At 32.7% G+C, this 24,660-nt stretch overlaps 1 protein-coding gene and 1 pseudogene across 1 annotated transcript; both read left to right on the top strand.

The window, feature by feature from the left end:
- The first annotated feature begins 7,732 nt into the window (after window positions 1-7,732).
- On the top strand, window positions 7,733-16,517 carry LOC108997300 (annotated as a pseudogene).
- A 1,207-nt stretch (window positions 16,518-17,724) lies between these two features.
- LOC108997305 lies at window positions 17,725-19,532 on the top strand. The gene is made up of 3 exons (XM_018973512.2): window positions 17,725-18,069; window positions 19,024-19,156; window positions 19,246-19,532. Exons 1-3 carry the CDS (start codon window positions 17,906-17,908, stop codon window positions 19,300-19,302), a joined length of 354 nt encoding a protein of 117 aa, XP_018829057.1. The 5' UTR covers window positions 17,725-17,905; the 3' UTR covers window positions 19,303-19,532.
- Window positions 19,533-24,660: the final 5,128 nt, after the last annotated feature.

Below are 24,660 nucleotides of genomic sequence, written 5' to 3'. Positions count from 1 at the left end.
TGATAAACAATATTTGTATAGAACTAGTTCTCGTTAAGAGATCTAATTTCTTACAAATCCGGGTTGCAAATTAAAATGCCGATCACCATCTTTAATTTAGTGGTATTACTATTTCTCTTCAATTTATCATTCTCAAATTTTCAGCAAATACAGGTAAGACTATTCATCTAGGTTTCGACTTAGAAATCTGGGTATATTTAGACTGGAATCCGAATTTTAAACCCGGGCCAAAACCCGGACTAAGTTAGCCTGGGTCAGACTTGAGCCGGAACCAGAATTTATAATTTGAAACTTTTTTTTACCCTTTTTTTTATATAACAGAGACATTTATCATATATTGAAACTAGACATTTCTCTATAAATTCCTTAATTTGGGACCGTAAAGGCATAATAAAGATAGAAACCTCGGAGAATCTGCCTTGCCCAATTCTTTATGGCCTTTATATCCACATTTTTATGCTTCTTACGATATCCCAACAGCAAGAGGTATCAATAACATAAAAAGCAGCCAGACAAAAACGAAAAAGAAAAAATAGGAAACAACCAGCAAGAGAACATACCTGAGCAAGAGAACATATTGTCGCAGGCTTCCAGATGTGAACAGCTCAGTTATCATATTCACAGTATTCTTTTTATCCTCCACCGAAGAATTATAAAACTTGATGATATTATCATGTTTCAAAAAGTTCAGCAGATGCACTTCAGAATACAATTTCTCCAAATATTCTGTTATACCAATATAAATAAATTAAAAAAAAAAAAAAAAAACCAGGTACTGGGTTTTAAACCCAGGTTCCGGACCGGGCCGGGTTTTATCCGGCCTGGATGAACAGTACTAAATACAGGATATAATATTTACCACTTAAATGAACAATTTATTATTAACAATGGGCCGGGACTTACAAAGAAAATTCTATACACTATACTACCATTTCACTTTCATCCCACTAAGTATGATGTGGCATATTTATCATTATTAAATGATCATTTATTACAAGTTTCTTTATCATTTAATGGTGATGAATGTGCCACATATTATTTAATATGATTAAAATAATATGAGAGTGTGGTGTATTACTTGACTTATAAATGCATGCATGGTCATTGAGTTACTTCCAAATAATATGGTACGTACCTTCTAGGTCTCGAGTTAAAATTAGAATATGAATTCATCTCGTGACTTAAATTATTAGTATTAGTCGCGTAATTAAAGATTGAATGAGTTTCTCAGTGAAGTCAAGTTAAAGATATAAAAAACAACCTATTATGATTTTTTATTGGCCCTTAATCAAAACCGCTATAAATAATTCCAATTTTACGAAGTGTTTTTTCTTTCTTTGGTGATAAATAATTGAGTTTATTAAGCTATGTTTGGTTCATGTTGAAGTTTGTGTAAGAGTTTTATTAAAACTCTATGTCCCACACACCCATATGAGTTTAGACTAATTCAAATATTATCACTTAATTAATAAGACACAGTGGGACAAGAACACCTTTATTCTAATCATAGTGGGACACGAATATCTCTAAATTTTATAATAACTAGAAATCTATAAATAATAGTGTTTATTAAGCTATGTTTGGTTCATGTTGAAGTTTAAATCAAACTTAACTCATCTCAATTCATTTCAAAGCAATCACTGATGGAATCCACTATTTTTTCAAATTTTCATAAAAAGGTTAAACTCATCACAATCTAAAAAAGATAAACTCATATCAATAAAACTCACAAAATACTATTATTATTCAAAACTTAATTCAACTACATTCAAATACAACCTAATTAATGGCACATGCATGATGAGTACTACCGTCAGTCTCGTTTGTTTTCATAACTTCTCTCAACTCGTTTCATATAATTGATCATTACAATTTTTTTAAATTTTTATATAAAATATAATAAACAATTCAATTTTTTAAAATTTTAAAACAAAAATAATATTAAAAAATTAATAATATTTTATTTAATTTTTAACTTTTATCTCAACTCATTTTATTGAAAATATACGAAGCCTTAGATGGTGATCGGATAGGCAGAAAAAGGGGATAATGCTGACTTTGCTTGTGGGAAATTGAACGGCTTAAACAACAAATTAACAAGGATTGAACAGCTCATGAGCTCGATTCACCGATTAATTAAACAACGTAATCTCTCTTCATCAGTATTTTAGAACCTGATTGGATTAGGATAGGCTCCCTTATTTATTTAATTGAAGGTTAATTCACTTCTGTAATCTAATCTACCATGCATGCATTAACTAGTCTGAATCTTGTGTCGATTATGAGGGAGATAGTTTCAGTAACTACCTGATCATGCATGGCTTAGATAACCTTAGCAGCATGAACTAGCTCATGCAGGAAGTGTTCAGGAACAAACACTAATTTGCCTAATTCTTTTGAATTGATCTGATCCAGTTTTCCCCGGCCACTAATCAATTAATCACGTTACGATCGCTGAACAAACTTGGTTGACGAACATGGTAGATGCTAGCTAGATAGACCTCCTTGTTCAATTGATCAACTCCGATCTATACAGACAAGATGACAATAATTAATGTCCGCATTAATAGGAGTGGAATCTATGGAATTTATTGAATGATAATGAAATATTGCTTCATTCTGTCTAGCTATTTGGCGGAAGCGCTAGCTAGCTAGCTATCACATGTACGTAATAAAATAAAATAAAATTAAGATGAAGATTTAATATATATATATATATATATATTATCACAATAATTAGTACCATATATATATATATATGAAAAATTTTATTTCTAAGTTTCATACACCACACACCATCAGTTTTATAATTTTTTTAATTTTATTTTCTTATCAAATGTATAGTATATGAATTATGAGTAAAATAATTCAATTATTTTAAGAATAATAAAATAAAAAAAAACTTTAAAAAAATAAAAAATAAATAAAAAAAATTATGATATGTAGTGTATGAGCTTATGAATAGCCATGCTCATTTTATATATACAGCCCATTTTGTGGCATGTGAATAAAGAAAAATAAAAGAAATTAATTAAGAGGTAGCTTAATTAGGACCTGTTCCTTGATAATGTACGTTGCCTAATTATAAGGCTGCATACAGTTTTGTTCATCATGACCTCAAATCTCTTGCTCAGGACATCTAATCTAGGAGCTGGAAAATACTCCACGTGTCTCACAAATAATGAATAAATTAATTAAAGTCAAAAGTGATTTAAAAAAAAAAAAAATTTGTATGCAAGTGGGAAAAGTAATAGGGTGGTAGATTCGGTACGCATATGCATGACGTTTTGAAATCTAATAAAAAACGATTAATTGAAAAAGGTGATCCATCGACCGTACATATATATATTGATAAGAAAATAAAATTAAAAAAATTATAAAACTGATGGTGTGTGGTGTATGAAATTTAGAAATATAATTTTTCATATAAAATTGGCTGTAACGGTCGGATGGCTAGTGCATGTATAAAATACTTGAAAAAGACAGCATATATATATATATATATATATAATACGATATATAGAATTAATCTATATATATCATCAAGTTATATATATATAGTGCGGTGGCACATCAAGCTAGCTAGTTTTGAAGATTAAATTCACCAAAATGTAAGGAAAGGTGCCTAATGTTCTCTAATATATATAGAATTCTAGGGATCCTTGGCGCAATTTCATACGAGGAGCCACAGGCCCACCACATCTGATCAAGTGGCTCTTGATAATTATCACGTACAAGAGATCATCATAACTTAATTAATGCGACAGTACATGACGTTCTAAGATTTCTTTCTAGTTTTATCCGAATTTAACATTAACGTAATTAATTACTAAGAATTTTGCATAAAAAAAATAACAACTATACCAATAAATATTGTAACAATTACGTATATGATCTCTAATTCAAGACATCAAACTCGAACAAAAGCTGAAGAGTTTTTTAACAGTAGTACTAAAACCATTCTATTTCCCATGTTTTTTGTTTTCTTTCTCGAGGAAAGGATCTTTCCAGATTGGAAAAGCTTTTCCATATGAGTCCGATCGAAGCGGATGCATCATGTGAACTTACTGAACTCGGTCTCATGAAGAAGCTGGTGTTGTATAATGTTTTATGCGTTACGTGCTGAATCATTATTACATTCACATGCATGCACGGCTTAATTTTCCCTCAGATTAATTCATTGACGAGTACTTGACTTTATTAATGCGTTTAAGAAAAGTTTCCTCTTGAATGATCATAAGATGAACTCCACACGTTGCTTGCTCCGACCGCCCTTCTACAAATCGTATTCACCTTTTTTTCATCCCATTTTCGATCGGCACTGCATTTGGTGGTGATTAATTTCATGTCATGAGAAATTATATTTGAAGTCGGTAAACATTACGTAATCTCTTTAAAAAAATGAATAAATAAGAGATGTAAGTGAAAAAAATAATTTTTTAATAGAAGGTATCTCATGATCAACAGAAAAATAAAAATAAAAAAAATTGTGCAGATCCACGTGAAGTACATCAATGGCGTAAAGGGTCCATATTAATTAGCAGCAAAGAAAACACATAACAACTCGGTCCAGTGGATATATCATGCACTCACGTGTTAGGCCCACTTTTCCCGGCCCACTTATACTGTCTCTTTTAGCAATGTCTTTCTACCTCTGGTTTTGAAGGAGAAATGCAAAATACAATTGCAGAGTGTATACGTATCATATAATCGTTTTGAAAAAAAAGTAAGATTTATTATTAAAAAATTAAATTTTTCGTATGTAAATTTTATATTTACTCATTTTTTTCAAAAAAATTGTGTAGCACTTGCACATTCATGATTACAAATATCATTTCTCTTTAATGAGTTTCAGTACAGAAAAATAATAATTCTTATAAATTTATAATTCTTATATATATATATATATAGATATTTCTGTTTTGAATTATATAAAATCCAAATTATTTTTAATAAAATAATAAAATAATATTAATTGATTATAGAATGAATTGTAAAATAATTATAAAAGAATTATACTTATATGATTATCTTTATAGACATGCAGTAATTATGTAAATAATCTTGATTTTTTGTAGCAACAAAATCGTGAAGGATGTGTTATGGCATATAGATGGTTGTTACGAGTTGTTTGAATTTAAAAATGAGTTAAAATGATTTGTGAATAGTAGAATAAAAATTAAATTGTTTATTATATTTTGTGTGAGAATTTAAGATTTGAAAAAATTGAATTGTTTATTATATTTTGTGTGAGAATTTAAAAAAATTGTAATAATGAGATGAAATGAATTAAAATGAATTGATATGAGTTTTAAATTTAAACGAGCCAGTACTATAAACACAAAAATATATTATAAAAATAAATTTATAAATTGACATAATTTATCTCATATATTATATCTATTTTATAATAATAATAGATTTATAATTTAATATATCAAATTTATTTATGTTAATTTATAAATTTATTTTTATAAAAAAAATTATACCTAAAGCATTTCTTAACTAAAAGATTTTCCAGCTGGACCGGACGCAATTGTCCCATATACGGCATCAAACAGTCAAAAAATAGGGTCGGGTGAATAATGAATATTATGAATCCCAGCGGAAGCTAGCTCATTAGTCCTTGCCCGACGATCGTACATTAATTAAATTAAGGGAAATAATATTTATAATTATGAGTATATAAGTATTATATAATCACTTTAAAAAAAGTTGAATATATAAAAAATTTATATAAAAAAATTTAATTTTTTAATAATAAATTTAATTTTTTCAAAAAATAACTATACGACGCTTGTATACTTTATGACTGTATATAATATTATTAATACTCTTAAATTAATTATCATTCGTCTTCCTAATGAAGGCAATTTCAGTTTTTTGAACCCATAACGTTTTTTTATTGGAATCTATACCTTTTTTCTATAAATAAATATTTTTTTATTGATTATAAAATCGGCAAAAGTTTAAAAATACGTGATATATATATATATAAGAGAATCGTTTACGCAAATTAATTTAATAAGATTTTGGTTTACATGTTGTTAAAATTTTATTGGATCCTATTAAAAAATAATAGACAAAATCAATAAAGTTATTTAATAATAAGAAAATCATGAAAATTCATTATATCAAAATGATATAAAACCGACCAATATAATAAAGTATTACTTTTTTTTTTTAGTGCATCCATTAATGCCTTTCGTTTTAAACACATGACTTTATGCATTGAGTGTTTTTTCGTCGCTTAATTTATGCATAGTATAATCGTCGTTATTTTTGCATAAAAAATATTAATTGTATTTTAAAAAAATAATATAAATTTATTTATTTCATATGTTAGTTATTAATATGTTACAAATTATGAAAATTTAAATTTAGATTTAGAAAAATGCTAAAATAAATTTTGTATGAAAAATTATAAATAAGGAGAACCGTTTAGATAGTAAAAATATCTCATTTTATCGTTATAATTTTTATATAAAATATGATAAATAATTTAATTTTTTAAAATTTTTAAATAATAATTATATTAAAAAATAAAAATTTATTAATAATTTATTTAATTTTTATCAAATTTTAGTGTATCACACCTAAGCTTTGTCGGTTTGTCCGTAGAAGAGGTAGTTATTGACAGAGGGGTAGTTGTACGGATGCGTGTGTTTTATTTCTCTAAAATGAATGTACACGGATGATGGTCTATTGTAAGAGCATTTTCATTGGATTAGTTAAAAGTTAAATTCAATGAGTATTTAGTTATTAAAGAGTAAAATATGGTCACATTGGATTAGTTAAATTTTAAATATTTGGAATTTAGTTACAGTGACTTTCAAAAGTTTTTCCAAATTTGAATGTTACTGTACATACATCAAATACATATTTTATTAATTATTTCTCTCTCCCTTTTTTTCTATCACATATTTTATCACAATTAATATATTAATTTGACTTAGTGATATATTAATTTAATAAGAACACGATTATTAATTAACATATAATAAGTAGAATAGTAAAATATGATAAAATTACATAAATTAATAATTAAAAAAATTAAATATTTTTAAAATTATTAGTTATTCATTACCATATAATGAATAAATGTATAATCTATGTTGAGATTTAATATGAATAATTAAAACCAAATTCATCTTATATTATTTTATTAGTATATAATAAAAAAATAGCTATTCCAATGTGGAGATTTATGTGAATAGAATAGTCAAAAATCAAATTTATCTTGCATTCATCAAAATTGTTATTTAACTTTAGCTAATCCAATGAGAGTGCTCTAAAAGACAGCAACCCGAGGGAAGAGTATCGTCCAATGTCCTACAAAGTTCATGTTGTTGAGCTTAACTTCAGAAACACGACACGAAAAGTTATGGCAGACTGCGACCCTATTACGGCAATCAGAGGGCTATTTACCACGTGGTTTATTATGTTTTTTGGAGCTAAATAAATCGTACTTTTTTTTTTCTTTTAAAAACATTTTGGCCATGGAGATCAATTCTCATGATCCTATTTCGTAACTTTCGTTCATGGACATCAAGACTGAACAGGAGAAGAGGAAGAGGAAGAAGAAGAGAGAAGTTAATACATGCTGTAACTAAAATACAAGAAGGCGAAAAAAATCACAACAATCTTTCCCAAAGCCCTTCATAAAAGAGGAAAAAAGAATGAGAGAGAAGAAACCATTTCAAGCTTAGAAAAAGGAAAAAAATAGAAAAGAATGGAAAGGGGAGAGAAAAGTGGGGAAGGGGAAGCAGAAAATGAGGAAAATTTGAGAGAAAAGTTGAGGATAAGGGTAATATGGCTAGGGAAAAAAGGGGGCCCATGTACTCCAGTGCTCTGTTGGAGACATTGGGCTCCTCCTCCCCATGACACCATCATTAATGACTACCTTCTTAACTCTCATTCTACTAGAAAGCTCGCCGCGGCTTTCTGGGAGTTCCGACACCTTTATTTTTCACTATCTAAAATGCATCATAGTGTCAGTAACAGTGCTGCTGGTTCTGACTTCAGATTGCACCGCCACCACCACCATCACTATAATAAGCTCAATAGGGACAAGGGTCTGGACCTATCCCACTTTTTGGCTGATAATTCTCCAAGTTCTCCTGAACAGGTATTGGTTTGTTCCTAGATTTGAGGTTTGTGATTTCAGTCCTGATTAATTGAATGTATGGAGTTTCTGGATATGTCCAAAGTTCCATGATTCTGGTTGCTTGGAATTAACCTTTAATTATTTTTTCCCTAACACCTACTTTCATACTTGGGGCAAGTCATATGTAAATGAATGAGCCTTCTATTGTGTGTTTATCTTTCTCTTTGTGGTTTTAATTTTTGGGGCCTTTCTTCTGCATGTTTTTGGTTCTTTGATGGCTCTTAGAGTTGTATTATGCAGCATTACTTTTAAAATGTCTCGTGTTATTAAACCAGTCAATTAAGTTGTTCAAGGCTTGGCTCTGCTCTTTCTCTGATAGATTAGTTTGTTCATCCAGATTGGCAGGAAAATGTTACGATTTTGCTAAGGGAAGTTTTCTTCCCCTACCCTTTTTGGGTTATTCTGGGTTTAGATAGAATTGTAATTATGGATTTATGTGATTGTAATCCCTTTTCTATTAGGCCACTGGTAAAGGTTGTCTGATGTTTGTTCTTCGTATTGGTAAACTATAACCGTTTTACATCTTCTGTTCTATTGTTGATTTTCTACTTAATGGAAAAGTGCTACATAGCTCTTCAGCCCTGATTGTGCAACCTTGTCTCAGCTTGATTAATTAACTTATCCATGCTATTTAGTATACATTAGATGGGGTTTTTTTAAATTGAGCAGTTAAGTGGCGTTTATTTTTTTCAAATCCATCCGTACCACTATCAATTCTCAAGTATATCCAGTCAACTCTACATATTATGAAAGTTGCTATACTTCCATGTTTCAGGCATCCCTATCGAGGATGAACTTCAAAAGCACAAGTTATCTTTTTGTAACTGATTGACATCTGATTACCCATGCCAAACAGGCAGCGCAATCAGTTTGAGAAGGCATGTTCTGCATCACTCATGCAACATCATCGAGCCATTGAAAGGAATAATCATGCCTTGCAACCTGTATCTCCCGCAAGTTATGGTAGTTCCATGGAGGTAAATAACCACGATCGTTTTGACAATTTTCAACGTAATGCTCTTTGTTCTTTTATTTCATTATGGTTTGAATGCTAGTTTTGTTGGGCACAATACTATTAAGCATGTTGAATAAGGCAGATTGACTATGATGTGTCCAAAACAGACTGATAAGGCATGGCCCAGATTCACAAATTTGTACCTTTGAATACCATGTAAAAAACTATGGAACCATGTATTTTCCTTAAAATATCAAGAACATGAACGCCCTTATTGTGCATAATTGGAAGCAGAAAATATAGTCTAGGGAAGCAATTGACACTACCTGTAGCCCCTGGGCAATGGATAAAGCGAATAGACTTGTACTAATACACAAAAGTATGTAGGTGTTTCTAAATTATATTGTATATTTCAGTTTGATGTGCCCACATAAAGTTAGCACTAAAGACTTTTACACTATTTACAATGTATGCAGCATATGTTCTCTCATCAACCTTCAGTCTTAGTATCATCACCTTTTGTCCTTTAGTATTACATCATATCTTAACCTCCCACAATCAGTTCTCTCTCCACCGCACTTTTTGCATAGTTTCACATGCTTTTCTCTTGCAGGTGGGACCTTACAACCTTGCAGTCACTCCCACCAGTTCTTTGGATTTCAGGGGAAGAGTTGGTGAATCACATTACAATCTTAAAACATCTACAAAACTGCTCAAAGTATTAAATCGAATCTGGAGTTTGGAAGAACAGCATGTGTCCAATATGTCATTCATAAAAGCATTGAAAATGGAGTTGGATCAATCTCGTATCAAAATTAAAGAGTTGATGCGAGATAGACAAACTGGTAGATATGAGATGGATGACTTGATGAGGCAAATTACAGAAGATAAAGTAGTTAGGAAAAGTAAGGAACAAGATAGGATCCATGTTGCAGTTCAATCCGTAAGAAATGAGTTAGAAGATGAGAGGAAGTTAAGGAAAAGATCAGAGAGCCTACATAGAAAGTTAGCCTGGGAGCTATCTGAGGTAAAATCTTCTTTTTCTAATGTTCTGAAAGAGCTAGAAATAGAGAGAAAATCTAGGATGTTGATGGAACACCTCTATGATGAATTTGCTAGGGAAATTAAAGACTATGAACAAGAGGTGCATACTTTAAAATAGAAATCTAACCAGGATTGGGCTGACCAAGATCGTCTGATTCTCCATCTATCTGAATCATGGCTTGATGAACGTATGCAAATGCAGCACCAAGAAGTTCAGCATGGTGTTGCTGAAAAGAATTCAATAGTTGATAAGTTTAACTTTGAAATTGACGTCCAATGCGTCATTAATTTGCTTCTTACAAGGTTAAAATTGTAATTGTTTCTTTATTAGTTAAGCCTTGTAACTAAAGGTCAAAGAAGTGACCACGTATTCTTTATTCTTCTTTGTCCTTTTGTGTAATTCTGATTCATTACTCTTTTGGGATCCATCGGCTATTAGATGGCCAAATGTCTTTTGATCAAATGAATTAGGGCTTCTTGTATTACGCAACCTTATAAAAGGCTTGCGATGGATACTATAGTGATAAGAGAGAATAAGGCAAAGGCGGATACATTACAGAGAGAGGCTTTGAGATAGAGAAAAGGGGTTTTTGAGAAACTTGTAAATCAGTGAGTAATTTGAAAGAGTTAAGGTCATATTGATGACTTGAATCTTGTAACATGTACAGCCTTTCGATTTGAAGCTTCAATAAGATGATCTCTGGCCAGTTCCCCCTATGGATGTAGATCCGAAAGGATTGAACCACGTTAAATCCTTATGTTCTTGGTATTTTCATTATACTCTATTCTTTTCAGATTTGGTGCATTTACTGCAAATATTTTTCTTTGATTCATCCTTGGTACGTGTTGCTATTATTGGTGTTCTTGCTCCAAGAATACTTTTATTACAACAAGTGGTATCTAGAGCCTAGGTTGAGATGGGTTCTACTAAGTTTGAGGTGGATAAATTTACAGGAAAAAATGATTTTGGTCTCTGGCGTATTAAAATGAGAACTCTGTTAGTACAGCATGGTCTCCAAGATGCACTTCTTGGGGACAAGATGCTGTCTAAGGGGTCCTCAGAGGAAAAATAAAGTTCCTCCATTACTGATAGGGTTAAACCTGAAATATTACAAAAGGCACACAGTGCCATTATTCTTTCCTTAGGGGATAAGGTCTTACGGGAGGTAGCCAATGAAGACTCAGTTGCAGGGATTTGATTAAAGTTAGAAACTCTCTACATGACCAAATCCCTGGCCAATTGCCTTCATAATAAGACAAAGTTGTATACTTTTAAAATGACTCCGGGGTTGTCTATTGAAGATCATCTGGATGAGTCCAACAAGATCATCCTAGATCTTGCTAACATAGACATCACAATAGATGATGAGGATCAGACTATATTGTTATTGAGTTCCCTTGACAATTCTTATGCTGACCTAAAAGAAACAATTATGTATGGCAGAGAGAGTTTGTCTTTAGATGAGGTGCAATTCATATTGCATGCAAGGGAACTTCAGAATAATTTTGAAGCTAAAACTCAGACTGGTGAGGGATTAGTGGCTAGGGGAAGATCTGAAAAACCTGGTTTTAAAGGAAAGAGAATTAAGAGTATATCAAAATCAAAAGGAAAACAACTGAAGTGTTTCCTATGTCACAAAGAGGGACATTTCAAGAAAGATTGTCCAGAAAAGAAAACAAAAGAGAGGGATAAATTCAAACATGAGGGAAATGCATCTGTTGCATTTCAAGGCTATGAGAGTGCTGAGGTACTTTGTATCTCAGAGACTGAATCTAGTAATGAATGGATTTTAGATTCAGGATGTTCTTTTCATATGTGCCCTTGTAAATCTTGGTTTGAAACTTTTTCTGTGTTTGATGGTGGACATGTTATGCTTGGAAATAATAAATCTTGTAAAGTTCTTGGAATTGGTACAATCAGATTAAAATTACATGATGGTGTGGAAAGAATTCTAAAAGATGTAAAATACATACCTGATCTTAAGAGAAATTTAATCTCTCTTGGAATGCTTGACAAATCTGGTTGTGTTTTTGAATCTGAATCTGGAGTACTAAAGGTTGCTAAAAGGTCCTTAATAGTAATGAAAGGGGAAATAAAGAATGGTCTTTATACCCTGGTAGATCAGAATGTTATAGGACATGCTTCTGCTGTCCAGAAATCTTTGGATAATGATATTATACTTTGGCATAAAAGATTAGGGCATGTCAGCCATAAAGGTTTAAATGAACTCCAAAAACAGGGGTTACTTGGTGACAAAGACCTAGGAGACCTTCCCTTTTGTGAAGATTGTATACTAGGCAAGTCCACTAGAGTTAGCTTCAAACTCAGTACACACACTTCTAAACAAAGTTTGGACTATATCCATTCTGATTTGTGGGGGCCTGCAAGGGTTAGTTCTCATGGTGGGGGGAATTACTTCTTATCCTTTATTGATGACTATTCTAGGAAAGTTTGGGTTTATATCCTCAAACAGAAAAGTGACACTTTTAACAAGTTTAAGAAATGGAAAGTCTTGGTTGAAAATCAAGTAGGGAGGAAGATTAAAAAACTTAGGACAGACAATGGACTTGAGTACTTATCAAATGAGTTTAACAACTATTGCCAAAAAGAGGGTATTGCAAGGCATAGGACAGTGAGGGAAACACCCCAACAGAATGGCCTAGCCGAAAGAATGAATAGAACAATTCTTGAGAGGGTTAGGTGCATGTTGTCAAATGCTAAGTTACCAAAAACCTTTTGGGCAGAGGCAGTTAATACTGTTGTGTATTTGATAAATAGGAGTCCATATACTGCCGTTAATTGCAAGACTCCTCAGGAATTATGGACTGGTAAACCCTCAGATTACAGTAATCTAAGAGTATTTGGTTGTGTTGCATATGCACACAGTAAAACTGGCAAACTGGAACCTAGGGCAGTAAAATGCATTTTTGTTGGGTATCCTGAAGGAGTAAAAGGCTATAAATTTTGGATAGAGGAACCTGGAAAACAAAAGTGTATAATAAGTAGGTATATGACCTTTAATGAGTCACAAATGGCCAGATCTCAACTAGATACAGTTGAGACTCAATCTGTCACTGTTCCAAACAAAGTCCAGATGGAGGTGGAGTATTCAGACTCATTATCTCAAGATATAAACATGCAAATTGGAGATAATTCGAAGTCTGATTATGACAGCAACCAAACAGAAACCATTGAATCTTATAACCTTGTTAGAGATAGGCCAAGAAGGGTTATAAGACCTCCATTGAGATTTGAAGAGGCTGATATAGCAGCCTATGCCCTCTCTGTAGCACAAGACATTGAAGACCCTGAACCAAGGTCTTACAAAGAAGCAATGGGCAGTAAAGATTCTAATAATTGGCTTCGTGCATAGCAAGAAGAAATGAAATCTCTTTATAAGAACAAGACTTGGGAAATGGTGCTAAAACCTGATAAGGTTAAAATCATAGGGTCTAAATGGATATTCAAGAAAAATGAGGGTATAATTGGGGTAGAAAAACCTAGGTACAAAGTTAGGTTAGTGGTAAATGGTTTTACACAAAGGGAAGGTATATATTTCAATGAAATTTTCTCCCCTGTAGTGAAACACAGCTCTATTAGATTGTTGTTAGCTTACACTGCTTATCATGATTTGTTTTTAGAACAGTTAGATGGTAAAACTGCTTTCTTGCATGGTGAATTAGAAGAAACACTTTACATGCAACCTCCTGGAGGTTTTGTAAGTGAATCCAATAAGAATCATGTGTGTTTGCTGAAAAAATCTTTGTATGTATTAAAACAATCTCCAAGACAATGGTATAAAAGGTTTGACACCCATATGATTGAGAATGAGTTTAAAAGATGCAATTATGATAGCTGTGTCTACTTTAAAGTTTCTGATGAGGTTACTATTTATCTTTTGTTATATGTGGATGATATGCTCATAGCTTGTAAAGATAAATGTCATATTAATCTTGTAAAAGAAATTTTAAAATCTGTTTTTGAAATGAAAGACCTTGGACCTGCTAAGAAAATATTAGGTATGGAGATAATTAGAGATAGGAAAAAGAAACTACTCTACTTATCACAAAAAACATACTTATAAAGGGTACTTAAAAGATTTAGCATGGACTTAGCAATCTGTAAGTACTCCCATTGGACAACATTTTAAACTTTCTGTTAATCAGTCTCCTAAAACTGATGATGAAAGGGAATACATGATAAAAATTCCATATGCAAGTATGGTAGGTAGCATCATGTATGCAATGGTCTGTTCAAGGCCAGACCTCACCTATGCTATCAGTCTAGTTAGTAGGTTCATGGGAAAATCTTGGGAAACCCCACTGGCAAGCCCTAAAGTGGGTGTTTCAGTACTTGACGGGCTCCACAGGTTTAGGGCTAAGTTTTGGTAGCAATGTGTTAAGTGGTCAAGAAATCTGTGGATTTATAGATTCTTATTTTGCTGGAAACTTGGACACCAGGAAGTCTCTGACTGGCTATGTATTCACAGCCTTTGATGGTGCTGTGAGTTGGAAATCCAACTTACAATTAGTTGTGGCTTTGTCCACAACTGAGGCTGAATACATAGCCATGACAGAGGCTATAAAGGAAGCTTTATGGCTGAAAGGTATAACAAATGAACTGGGCTTATACAAGGGAAATATCACAGTCTATTGTGACAATCAAAGTACTATACATCTCACTAAAAATCAAGTTTTTCACGAAAGATCAAAACACATTGACATTAGACTCCATTTTGTAAGAGATGTGGTTGCAGGTGGTACTGTCAAAGTGGTGAAAGTGCCAACTGAAGAAAACCCAGCTGATATGATGACCAAACCATTGCCAAGATCAAAGATCAGGCACTGTTTAGACTTGATCAAAATGGAGGAGGGTTAACCAGGGAATTAAAGGTGGGAATTGGCCAGAGATGGGAAATCTTGAAATCAAATTGATGACAAGGTGGAGATTGATGACCAATGTGTCATTAATTTGCTTCTTACAATGTTAAAATTGTAATTGTTTCTTTATTAGTTAAGCCTTGTAACTAAAGGTCAAAGAAGTGACCACGTATTCTTTGTTCTTCTTTGTCCTTTTGTGTAATTCTGATTCATTACTCTTTTGGGATCCATCGGCTATTAGATGGCCAGACGTCTTTTGATCAAATGAATTAGGGCTTCTTGTATTACCCAGCCTTATAAAAGGCTTGCGATGGATACTGTAGCGATAAGAGAGAATAAGGCAAAGGCGGATACATTACAGAGAGAGAGGCTTCGAGATAGAGAAAAGGGGTTTTTGAGAAACTTGTAAATCAGTGAGTAATCTGAGAGAGTTAAGGTCATATTGATGACTTGAATCTTGTAACTTGTACAGCCTTTCGATTTGAAGCTTCAATAAGATTATCTCTGGCCAGTTCCCCCTATGGATGTAGATCCGAAAGGATCAAACCACGTTAAATCCTTGTGTTCTTAGTATTTTCGTTCTACTCTATTCTTTTCAGATTTGGTGCATTTACTGCAAATATTTTTCTTTGATTCATCCTTGGTACGTGTTGATATTATTGGTGTTCTTGCTCCAAGAATACTTTTATTACAACAGAAATAGAAACCGTTCTTCAATCTAAACGCCTCAATAATAAAAGTATGGAAAATCTGGTTCCAAGGGATTGCCGCAAGTCACTTGAGTCTGTCCCTTTGAATGAGGCTCTGTGTGCACGTCAGGACATGGGTGATGAAGGAGATTCTTTAGACAGCGATTCGCATTGTTTTGAGCTAAACAAACCTAGAAACAATGACTTAAAATCACATGAAGATGAAGCTATAGATGGTCATATTGATGAAGCAGTGAAATTACATGAATTGAAGAAAAAAACCTTCTCTCATGAATGAGTAAAAAGTCGTACTCCACCCAGCTTGCGAGTTAAGTTTGAAGAACAGATGGATCGGGCTATGCCATGTACTGGAAATAAGAAGTCACAAGTAGGGGATACAGTAGAGTGTAAAAATACAGAAGGGAAGCCAACTGAAGATAGCTGTTACCGAAATAGGAATAAACATGATGAAATCCATGTGATGAATTCAAATTACACAGTTGATAACCTTTTACGAAGTCAACTCACATTGTCAGATGGTGGGAACTTAAATCCTGACAGTAATTATGGTGAGGCTTCCTGCAGTAACTCTGGATGGAGGAATCAGGCAAGTCCAGTACGACAACGGATGGAAAAACTCACATCTCTAGATCATGATGCATCCACGTCTTCTTCAATATTGCCTCTACGCTTGAAGGACAACACATTGAAAGCAAAGCTTCTTGAAGCAAGGTCAAAGGGTCCACGCTCTCGTTTAAAAGCTTTCAAACATTTCTCATAGGTTTCCATAATTTAGTTGTTGGCTTAAAGTTTTAAGAGACTCTAAAAGCTTCCTATCAAGGCCAATGGCATTGGATGGTTCTGCCTTGCTGGTCGGGAATTTGCAGCTTGTGAATAGGCTGCAGTACTTTTTCTGATTTTGAATCTCCCTTTGTTTTTTCAATGATCATGGTTCCATCCTATCTTTTGTTATTTTGTAATTCAATATGCATATACATGTGTAACGTTACTACAGACATGGATAAGTTCGGAGCCATTGCAATTTTGAGTAAATACTTTCAGCCTTTATGCATTCATCCCAGGTAGTCATCACCAATATCTGTCTGTCCCACGTTTGCACAAGCATAACTTATTATGGAAAGTCTTTTTCGTGGGTGCATTTGGTGGAAGCGATCTCCAAATTATGCAAATGCTTTCTAATTATTTTCGGTTTGTTGGTTAATATTCTGGATCGGGGACTAAACGCATAACTAGTTGTTGTATACGAAAGTCTCCTCTGAAAGGTTATTAAGCAGGTCAAGAAGCATTTTAATGCTTTTCTATGATTAGGTTCAACAGATAAAACCTCAGAAGCTCAAAGCAGACTGGGATTGTTTGTAGCCCAAAAAAGCAAGTTTTTGAGTTGTGAAAGTACCGTCCGGTTGCCTTTCTTAAGGTGTCACAGTGGCAATCGCAAATGAATTCCCCCATGTGACTTGATAATTAACATCCAGATGGGCGGGCCATTGCGCATTCCTTCTGCTACCATCACAAATGCTAATGTTGCGACTGTTCTTAATGATGCCTATAAAAGATGGAATTTTGTGTATATAATTATATTTTAAGTAATGATAAACAAACAAATCCTTTTTGTCAATCATATATTAAATGTAATTTAAAATATGATTACGGAAAATATTGTATGTTGATCAATTTCTAGTATAGATAAATTCTACTCATCAGTCATTATTCACTGTCACATTTTACACTTACAATTTTTTTTTCATAGGATGTGGATGTGTTTTTCATAAGGTGTGGGGTGTGAGACAGTGAATAGTAACTGATGAGAAGAATTTTTTACTTTATTTAGACCAGAAAAATCCATCTTTTTCAAGAAGAGGATTTTGGTTGATATAAAAATAAATAAATAAATGTATTGATGCGCCATTTTTGAAGGATCAAAAGCTAAGCCCATTCAACTCGAACCAATATAACTCGAGCAGGTCGTTTGCATGTAGAGGCTACATCGAGCAGACGACGTGCCTTTATATCCCACAACAACGGCAAGCCGTTTCCATGGTGGTCAGCCCATTTACTAGGTATAGAGCATTCGGATGATTGGGTTGACCTTTGTGACTCTGTGACTGTGTGCGGCGTGCGTGCGAGAGTGAAAGAGAGAGAGAGAGGGAGATGGCGGCGGTGTCGTTTAGATGGTTACTACAGCTGCACAAGGACGTGCCCAAAGCGGCTCGTTTCTACTCGGAGGGATTGGACTTCACCGTCAACGTTTGCACTCTCCGTTGGGCCGAACTCCAATCCGGTCCTCTCAAACTCGGCCTCATGCAATCCCCCAGGTAATTCAATGCTCACATTACCTTATTTGTACCCAATGCGTTGATTGTGCTTGATGAATTGCCCACAAAAGACTAGATACAGGATTATAACTTCTGTTTACTTCAATTTGGTGACTAAGGGGTAGGCTGGAGCGTTTTATCCATCGATTTGCTTTTGGTACTATGGTTATCACTGCACTTTTTGTCATCTGGAATGTAATACAACACATATATTTTAATGGAACTTGTTTGCTGCGCTTTAAACCCGCATGCTGTAATCAGTGTATACACATTTTCCTTTAAGAGTTGCACGTTATATCGAAAAATATTCCCTCCACGTAGTAGCCAATACGTAGGACACATGATTGATTTGCAATGTTTCGTTAGGTATGTTGTTATAGGAACTTTTTGCTTCTTGTGAATTTGCTGCTTTAATGCTTGTGTTGATCTAATCATGGATATGAAGTTTATCCTCCTTGTGCGTGTGGAAAATAGAGGGGAGGGGGAATTCAAATGGCTACTTGAAATTGATTCAGTTTGGGCGGTATACTTCTTGACCGGTTAACTTATAAATGAGTTTTACCTGGGCTCTCGTATTTTCAAGAACTCTTCTAGGTACTTGAAATTCATACAGTTTGGCTAACATGATAATCTTTTTAAAAACTCTTCTGGTGATGTAATATGGTGTTTAACCATGTCGCCTGCCACTTTATATACAAAACTAACGTGTCAACTTTCAAAGCAATCTGAATGTCCATAGCCTGCAATCCATACGTTCTGCATAATTTTGGTCATGCTTCTGGTTTTTCTTTGTTTATTATTCACAATGAGGTACAAAATAGTTTTGGCCTCTTTTCTGGTTTCACAAGTTCTTTAAGTTATAGTTGATACAAGGAGTGGGAAAAACTACTTCACAAGATTCTAACTTCAAAAGAGACGCTGTTGAACATTTCAGCTGCTAATCCATTTTCACAGTGACCATATCGCGCAGAACGGATACTCTTCACTTCTATCATTCACAGTGACTGACATCAACAGTACAGTGACAAAATTGATGGCATTAGGAGCTGAATTAGATGGTCCCATCAAATATGAAATCCATGGAAAGGTAATGTCCTTAATCTCTATCGACATCTTCTGCTTAATTTGAAGTCTATCCAGTATCTTACAAGGTCTTGTGTATTTTCTCGGGATCAGGTTGCATCCATGAGATGTATTGATGGCCACATGTTAGGCCTTCATGAACCGGCTTAAGGGGCTGAAGAAATGGCTTCTTCCAATTCTAGCAAATAAAGCCGCTAAGAGCTTTATTGTGGCATCTTGAACTCTTTTGCTGCCATGGTGAAGGCAAGAGGTGTTTCACCTTTCTTTGGATTCTTTGTTCATCCAAATTTATTACAGCCGTACATAGTTTGTAAAGTGACTTGGACATGAGCATATGGGTTTTTAATTATCCAAGATCTCCATAAGAATGCTTTTCTTGATCTCTTTTTTGGGGGGATTGAGTAAAACAAATCTTCGTTTCTTGATCTTTTTGGCAGCAGGGCTGCTCTGTTTTGCCTGTTTATGGAATTCTCATCTCGTACGTTTATGCATAACCCATTTTTCAATTTTCAATCTAGTTGATTAATTTGATCCGTCTTAATTCATTGTCCAGTTCTACGTAACGAAACTGCATCTGGCATATAAAATTCCATGCCACCATTCCAAATGAGCAAGGAAGGTTCGTTCAATTCATAAGAGAAGGAAAAAATTGGTGGACACTGCATTTGATTTCTTAAAGTGGATTCCAGAATAACCATCTCTGTAGTGTTGAACAGATAGTTGGGTTGGTCGGTGTGGAGGCATGGCGCTTCTGCCTTCTCTGATGTGGCCACTTATTACATTTACCAACCATACTAAGTCGTTGATATAGCATCTTTAAAGAGAAATATTATAAGAATAAAGAGATTCTATAAAAATAAATTTATAAATTAATGTGATTTTATATAATATGTTAGATCTATTTTATAATAAGAATAACTTTACAATCTAACGTACCGCATCAAATTACATCAGTTTATAGATTTATTTTTATTAAATAAAATATTATATCTATTTTAAATTGCTTCATAGGTCAATACTTTAATGAAAAGTCACTTAAAACATGACACGTCAGCTGGCATGACTGAAGATCTCAAAAATAAACATAAAGAACAACATTTATCTTATTACATCATCAATGCGTGACGTTTTGAGGAGATGGCGAGAAGTGAATTCTCTCTAATGCCACTGGCTACAATCTTCTCTTCACATGAAGGTACTGAAATTCAACGTAAATTGCCTGAAATTTCGTAGTAGCTCAGATGGTTGAAGGAAAACTCTATACACTACCCATATACAAACAAAGAACAAATATATATCTAATTAGTGAAGTCCTACCCCCATGAGTTGGCCTCAGAATTGAAGGAAAATAAATAAAATTTTACCAAAAAAAAAAAAGACAAAACACTTATTATGACATATAATCAAAATACGTATTAAAATTAAACGCATGTCACAAATCTGATTAAAATGGGACTTTAATTAAATCATTATAAAAAGAAAGTTATGAAAAGTGGAGATGAGTCTTTAATTCAATCTAACCAAAGTTTAGGTTTAAAAGCTATAAGCTAAAAACTCGTGGTCTTAAAAACCTAATGACGCAAGTACTGTGCATGGGGCGTCCCTTTTATTTTTAATTTTTATTATTTTACTAACCTAAATATTTACTCGTGATCTTAAATATTTTACTGATCAAATATTAATGTAATTATTTTATTTTCAAGTATGTAAAGCAAATGAGTAGTGTTATTTAAAAAATAATACAAAAAATTAAAAATTAAAAAAAATGGTATTTTTTGTTGATAATTGACTATGAGTCTATGGTTGTGAAATAGGGTATTGTTAAGTATCATTGTCCTGTAAAGAATAATATCAATGAGCTTTGATACTCATCATCTCATACACTATACATCATATTTTTTTTATTTTATTTCTACCAAACTAATTGAGTTATTCTACTCATCATCTCTATATCTCATGAGTTTTGCTATACATCAGTCATTATTCACTCTCACACCCTACACCTGACAATTTTTTTTATATGTCAAGACTCATTACCTTCAACCTCTCTCTCTCTCTCTCCTCAAGCTCTGTCTCTTCAACCTCTCTCTTCTCAAGCTCTCTCATCGTGCTAGCTTCTTTTGAGCGGGATCGAGATTGAGGGGTTGGGGCAAGAATCGGTTCACAATCCAGTTTGCCACATAAGGTGTGGGGTGTGGGGGTAGTGAATAGTAACTGATAAGAAGATTTATTCATACCACATACTTCCTATGAGAAAAAGTTAAAAGATAAAAAATTATGTGTGGTGTATAGTATAGAGATTATGAGTAAAATTTTTCTTTAGCTTATTCTATACAGCATATTTTGGTACTTATAATAACCTGCATGAATCATTCGATATATATATATATATATATATATATATATATATATATATATATTTATAGCTTTCTGATGCGGCGCAAAGTACTGAACTTGGAAATAGTTTGGCAGGAACCCCCAACTTTAGCCGAAGACATTGAACCAATTTTCCCAGCAGCTTCAGATTTTCTTTCTTGTTACTCCTCGCACTTTAGGGAACAATACTGCATTGGATAGAGGGTTTAAATAGTTTGGCAAGGACCCACATTTGCCAACAACAGTCAATCTCTGCCTAAAAAAAAAAAAAAAAAATGGCACAGCATTCATTGAGATTTTTGACAAAACTTTTGTGGAAATATATATTTTTGCATTTTGTGAAAATGGTTATAATTGATTTTGCGATAATCACAAGTCATCCCTGTAAATACATCTGTTTATTCAATCATTCTATCCTTAAATGAAGTTTCTTGGAAAACGCTCAGATATATGTTAAGGAGAAGGGTTTTCCCGGAAGTTTTAGAAAAAGGGGAATGATAAAAATAAGTGAAAATGGAATGTGAAGGATAATTCTGTTATTTTTGATATTATGTATAGTGAAAGTGCTTATTTATGAGACCAATTGAAATAAGGAAGTATTCTAATTAAAGTAATATAAAATCAACATCCTCCATCAAGGGAATTAACCAATTTGAGTTTGGAAGCAATATCACAAAATAGACCGGATAGATGAGATTTAATAAAAATATTAGCAAGCGGGTCTTTAGAGGAGATGGAGCAAAGAAGTAAGGTACATTGTCAAAGACGGTGCTTAATAAAATGATAATCAATCTCGATATAATGGTGAGTCGAAAATCACATACACATACATATATGCCATCAAACTTTAAAATTTTTTTTTTTTTTTTTTTTTTTTGGTAATATTATCATATTTAAATCTCTAAAGTTGGATGAGGGCACTTATAAATTTCCTTCCCTTAATATAGGGTAAATTAAGCAGATTTTAGGCGACCTTTATCATTGTAGCAAATTAGCAATCATGCTGGCCTGCTGCATGGAGACACGCACCTATTTTGAGTAAAGCATTAGGTTATAAAACAGATTGAAGACACAGTACTGTACGTGCCTTATCTTGCAAGTTTCAGATTATATGACGAGTGTAGGACCTTTCCCGAGCCATTCAAACATGGGAATTTCCCCAATTTAAGGGTCAAGTGCAATCTTTTGTATAACAACTTTTTGCATGACTGCCAAGTGTCATGAAATAGGGATGAAAAATGTGTAGATTGCAGTTCTATATTTGTTTTTTTTTTTTTTTTTAAATCATGAAAACTTGCTCATGATTATTATCATTAAATTATTTATAATTTAATATTATCATATATTACGTATTGATGATCTTGGCCAGTAATGTGATAGAAAGATTTTATTTTCAAGTTGGTGTATAGAATATATTTAGTAAAGTACTTATATGATATAATTTAATTAAGAAAATAAATTTTAGAGTTTGAATCATACAAATTAAATTTTATTATTTAAATAAAAATGTAAATGATATATTGATCTATATACTGATTTGAGAATAAAATAATTCAATAATCGAAATAATTCAATACGATTATGTGGCAATTGATTCTAGTACGTACCTTCTAACAAATTTTTTCCTTTTTGTACGACGTGCAACCAGAAACGAATATCTTAGAAGAAACTCCGATAAGTTTCACATTCTCTTATTACCGTCATCACGTATAATCATTATAAGAAAACTGTTTATTTGTGACCAGTTAATTCTAGCGCAATGATTATTTACAGTTAAAATAAATCTGTTTTGATCACAAATAATCTTTTTATCGTAATTAAATAGTCATAAAAATCTATTTTTCTTGTAGTGAATACTTAAGAAAACACGAGCTTTTGGAAGTAAAAGAAGAGTTAATATATATAGAATACAATAATATAAAGATACGATTCCTTTAGCTATAACCCACAAGCAATGATCATATCTTTGAATTTTTATTTTTGGCCCAAAGCAATCTGTATCTTGAAGATCATAAGATCTTGGTAAATGTTATTTCGGAATTAAAAATATGTTGCTTTTGTACGCGTCTCTCACGTGTTTGCTTTTACCAAACCTGTTTAATTCCTCTCGAGTCAAGTACTACTACTTATACAGAAGAAAACCATGAGATCAGTTTGCTACAGATGATAGAGATGCAGAAGCAACAGTATTTCTTTCGTCTATTTGAAGCATTAATCATTAAGGGGGAAGAAATGAATCTATTTTAACAACAAATTGATTATACAATAATAATTTTATTAAATAATGTAATTTAATATTGTACATTAGATTATAAAATTATTTTTATCATAAAATGAATTACTTATTTTGGATTCAAAAAATATTTCATCTCATCATTACAATTTTGTCAAATTCTCATCATTATAACTTTGTCAAATTCTCATATAAAATATAATAAATAATTCAACTTTTTTAAATCTCAATTCAACATTTTCAAATCTTAAAATAATAATAATATTAAAAAATAATATTCTAATAATATTTTTTTTTTAATTTTTATCTTTTATCTAAAATTATTTTATGTTATCCCTGAATTCAAATGGACCTTAAACAAATGATATAAAATTACGTTAATTTGTAATTTATTTACGAGTACAGCACCCCTATTTTAACATAGATGCACATATTTATGGATGTTGCTCATTTTCTTATATAATTTGTAGGTTATCAAACCAGTAATTATTTGTGGTTTTTGTTTTATACCAAAGAAGACATGACTGATCATCATTAATTGCAGTGCATGCATGCATGATGTTGCCCTTTTCTAGGATATTGCAGTGTCTGTCCTAATTTGTACTTCTTTATTAGCAACAAACCCTAGTTAAGTCCAGTAGATTATCAGCTGCCACAGATTTTTCAGGTGGAAATAGGAACGCACTGGGAGTAAAATATAGTTTTTAAGCTGAATCTACAATCATGATTAACAACAATCGTCCACCCATTTCCTCGATCTCCAACTACCCAATTTTGTTTGATATGTAAAGATGATGCTGGACAAGACATGCATTTCTATTAAGAAGATACTCCAATTTATTCACACTAAACCTTTTCCAAATGGGTCGGAACATCCAGGCCCCAGAGAATAAAGGAGA

This window comes from Juglans regia, chromosome 9 (genome assembly GCF_001411555.2).
Source record: "Juglans regia cultivar Chandler chromosome 9, Walnut 2.0, whole genome shotgun sequence".
NCBI lineage: Eukaryota > Viridiplantae > Streptophyta > Magnoliopsida > Fagales > Juglandaceae > Juglans > Juglans regia.
The sequence above is the reverse complement of the archived record's forward strand: the minus strand, read 5'-3'. Positions and strand labels throughout refer to the sequence as shown.

What these genes read in the sequence shown, in the direction of transcription:
- LOC108997305 (XM_018973512.2), top strand. Translation starts at nt 17,906, where the DNA reads ATGGCGGCGGTGTCGTTTAGATGGTTACTACAGCTGCACAAGGACGTG. An exon ending in GGCCTCATGCAATCCCCCAG is followed by an intron (nt 18,070 to 19,023) that starts GTAATTCAATGC and finishes CCATTTTCACAG; the next exon opens with TGACCATATCGCGCAGAACG. An exon ending in AATATGAAATCCATGGAAAG is followed by an intron (nt 19,157 to 19,245) that starts GTAATGTCCTTA and finishes TCTCGGGATCAG; the next exon opens with GTTGCATCCATGAGATGTAT.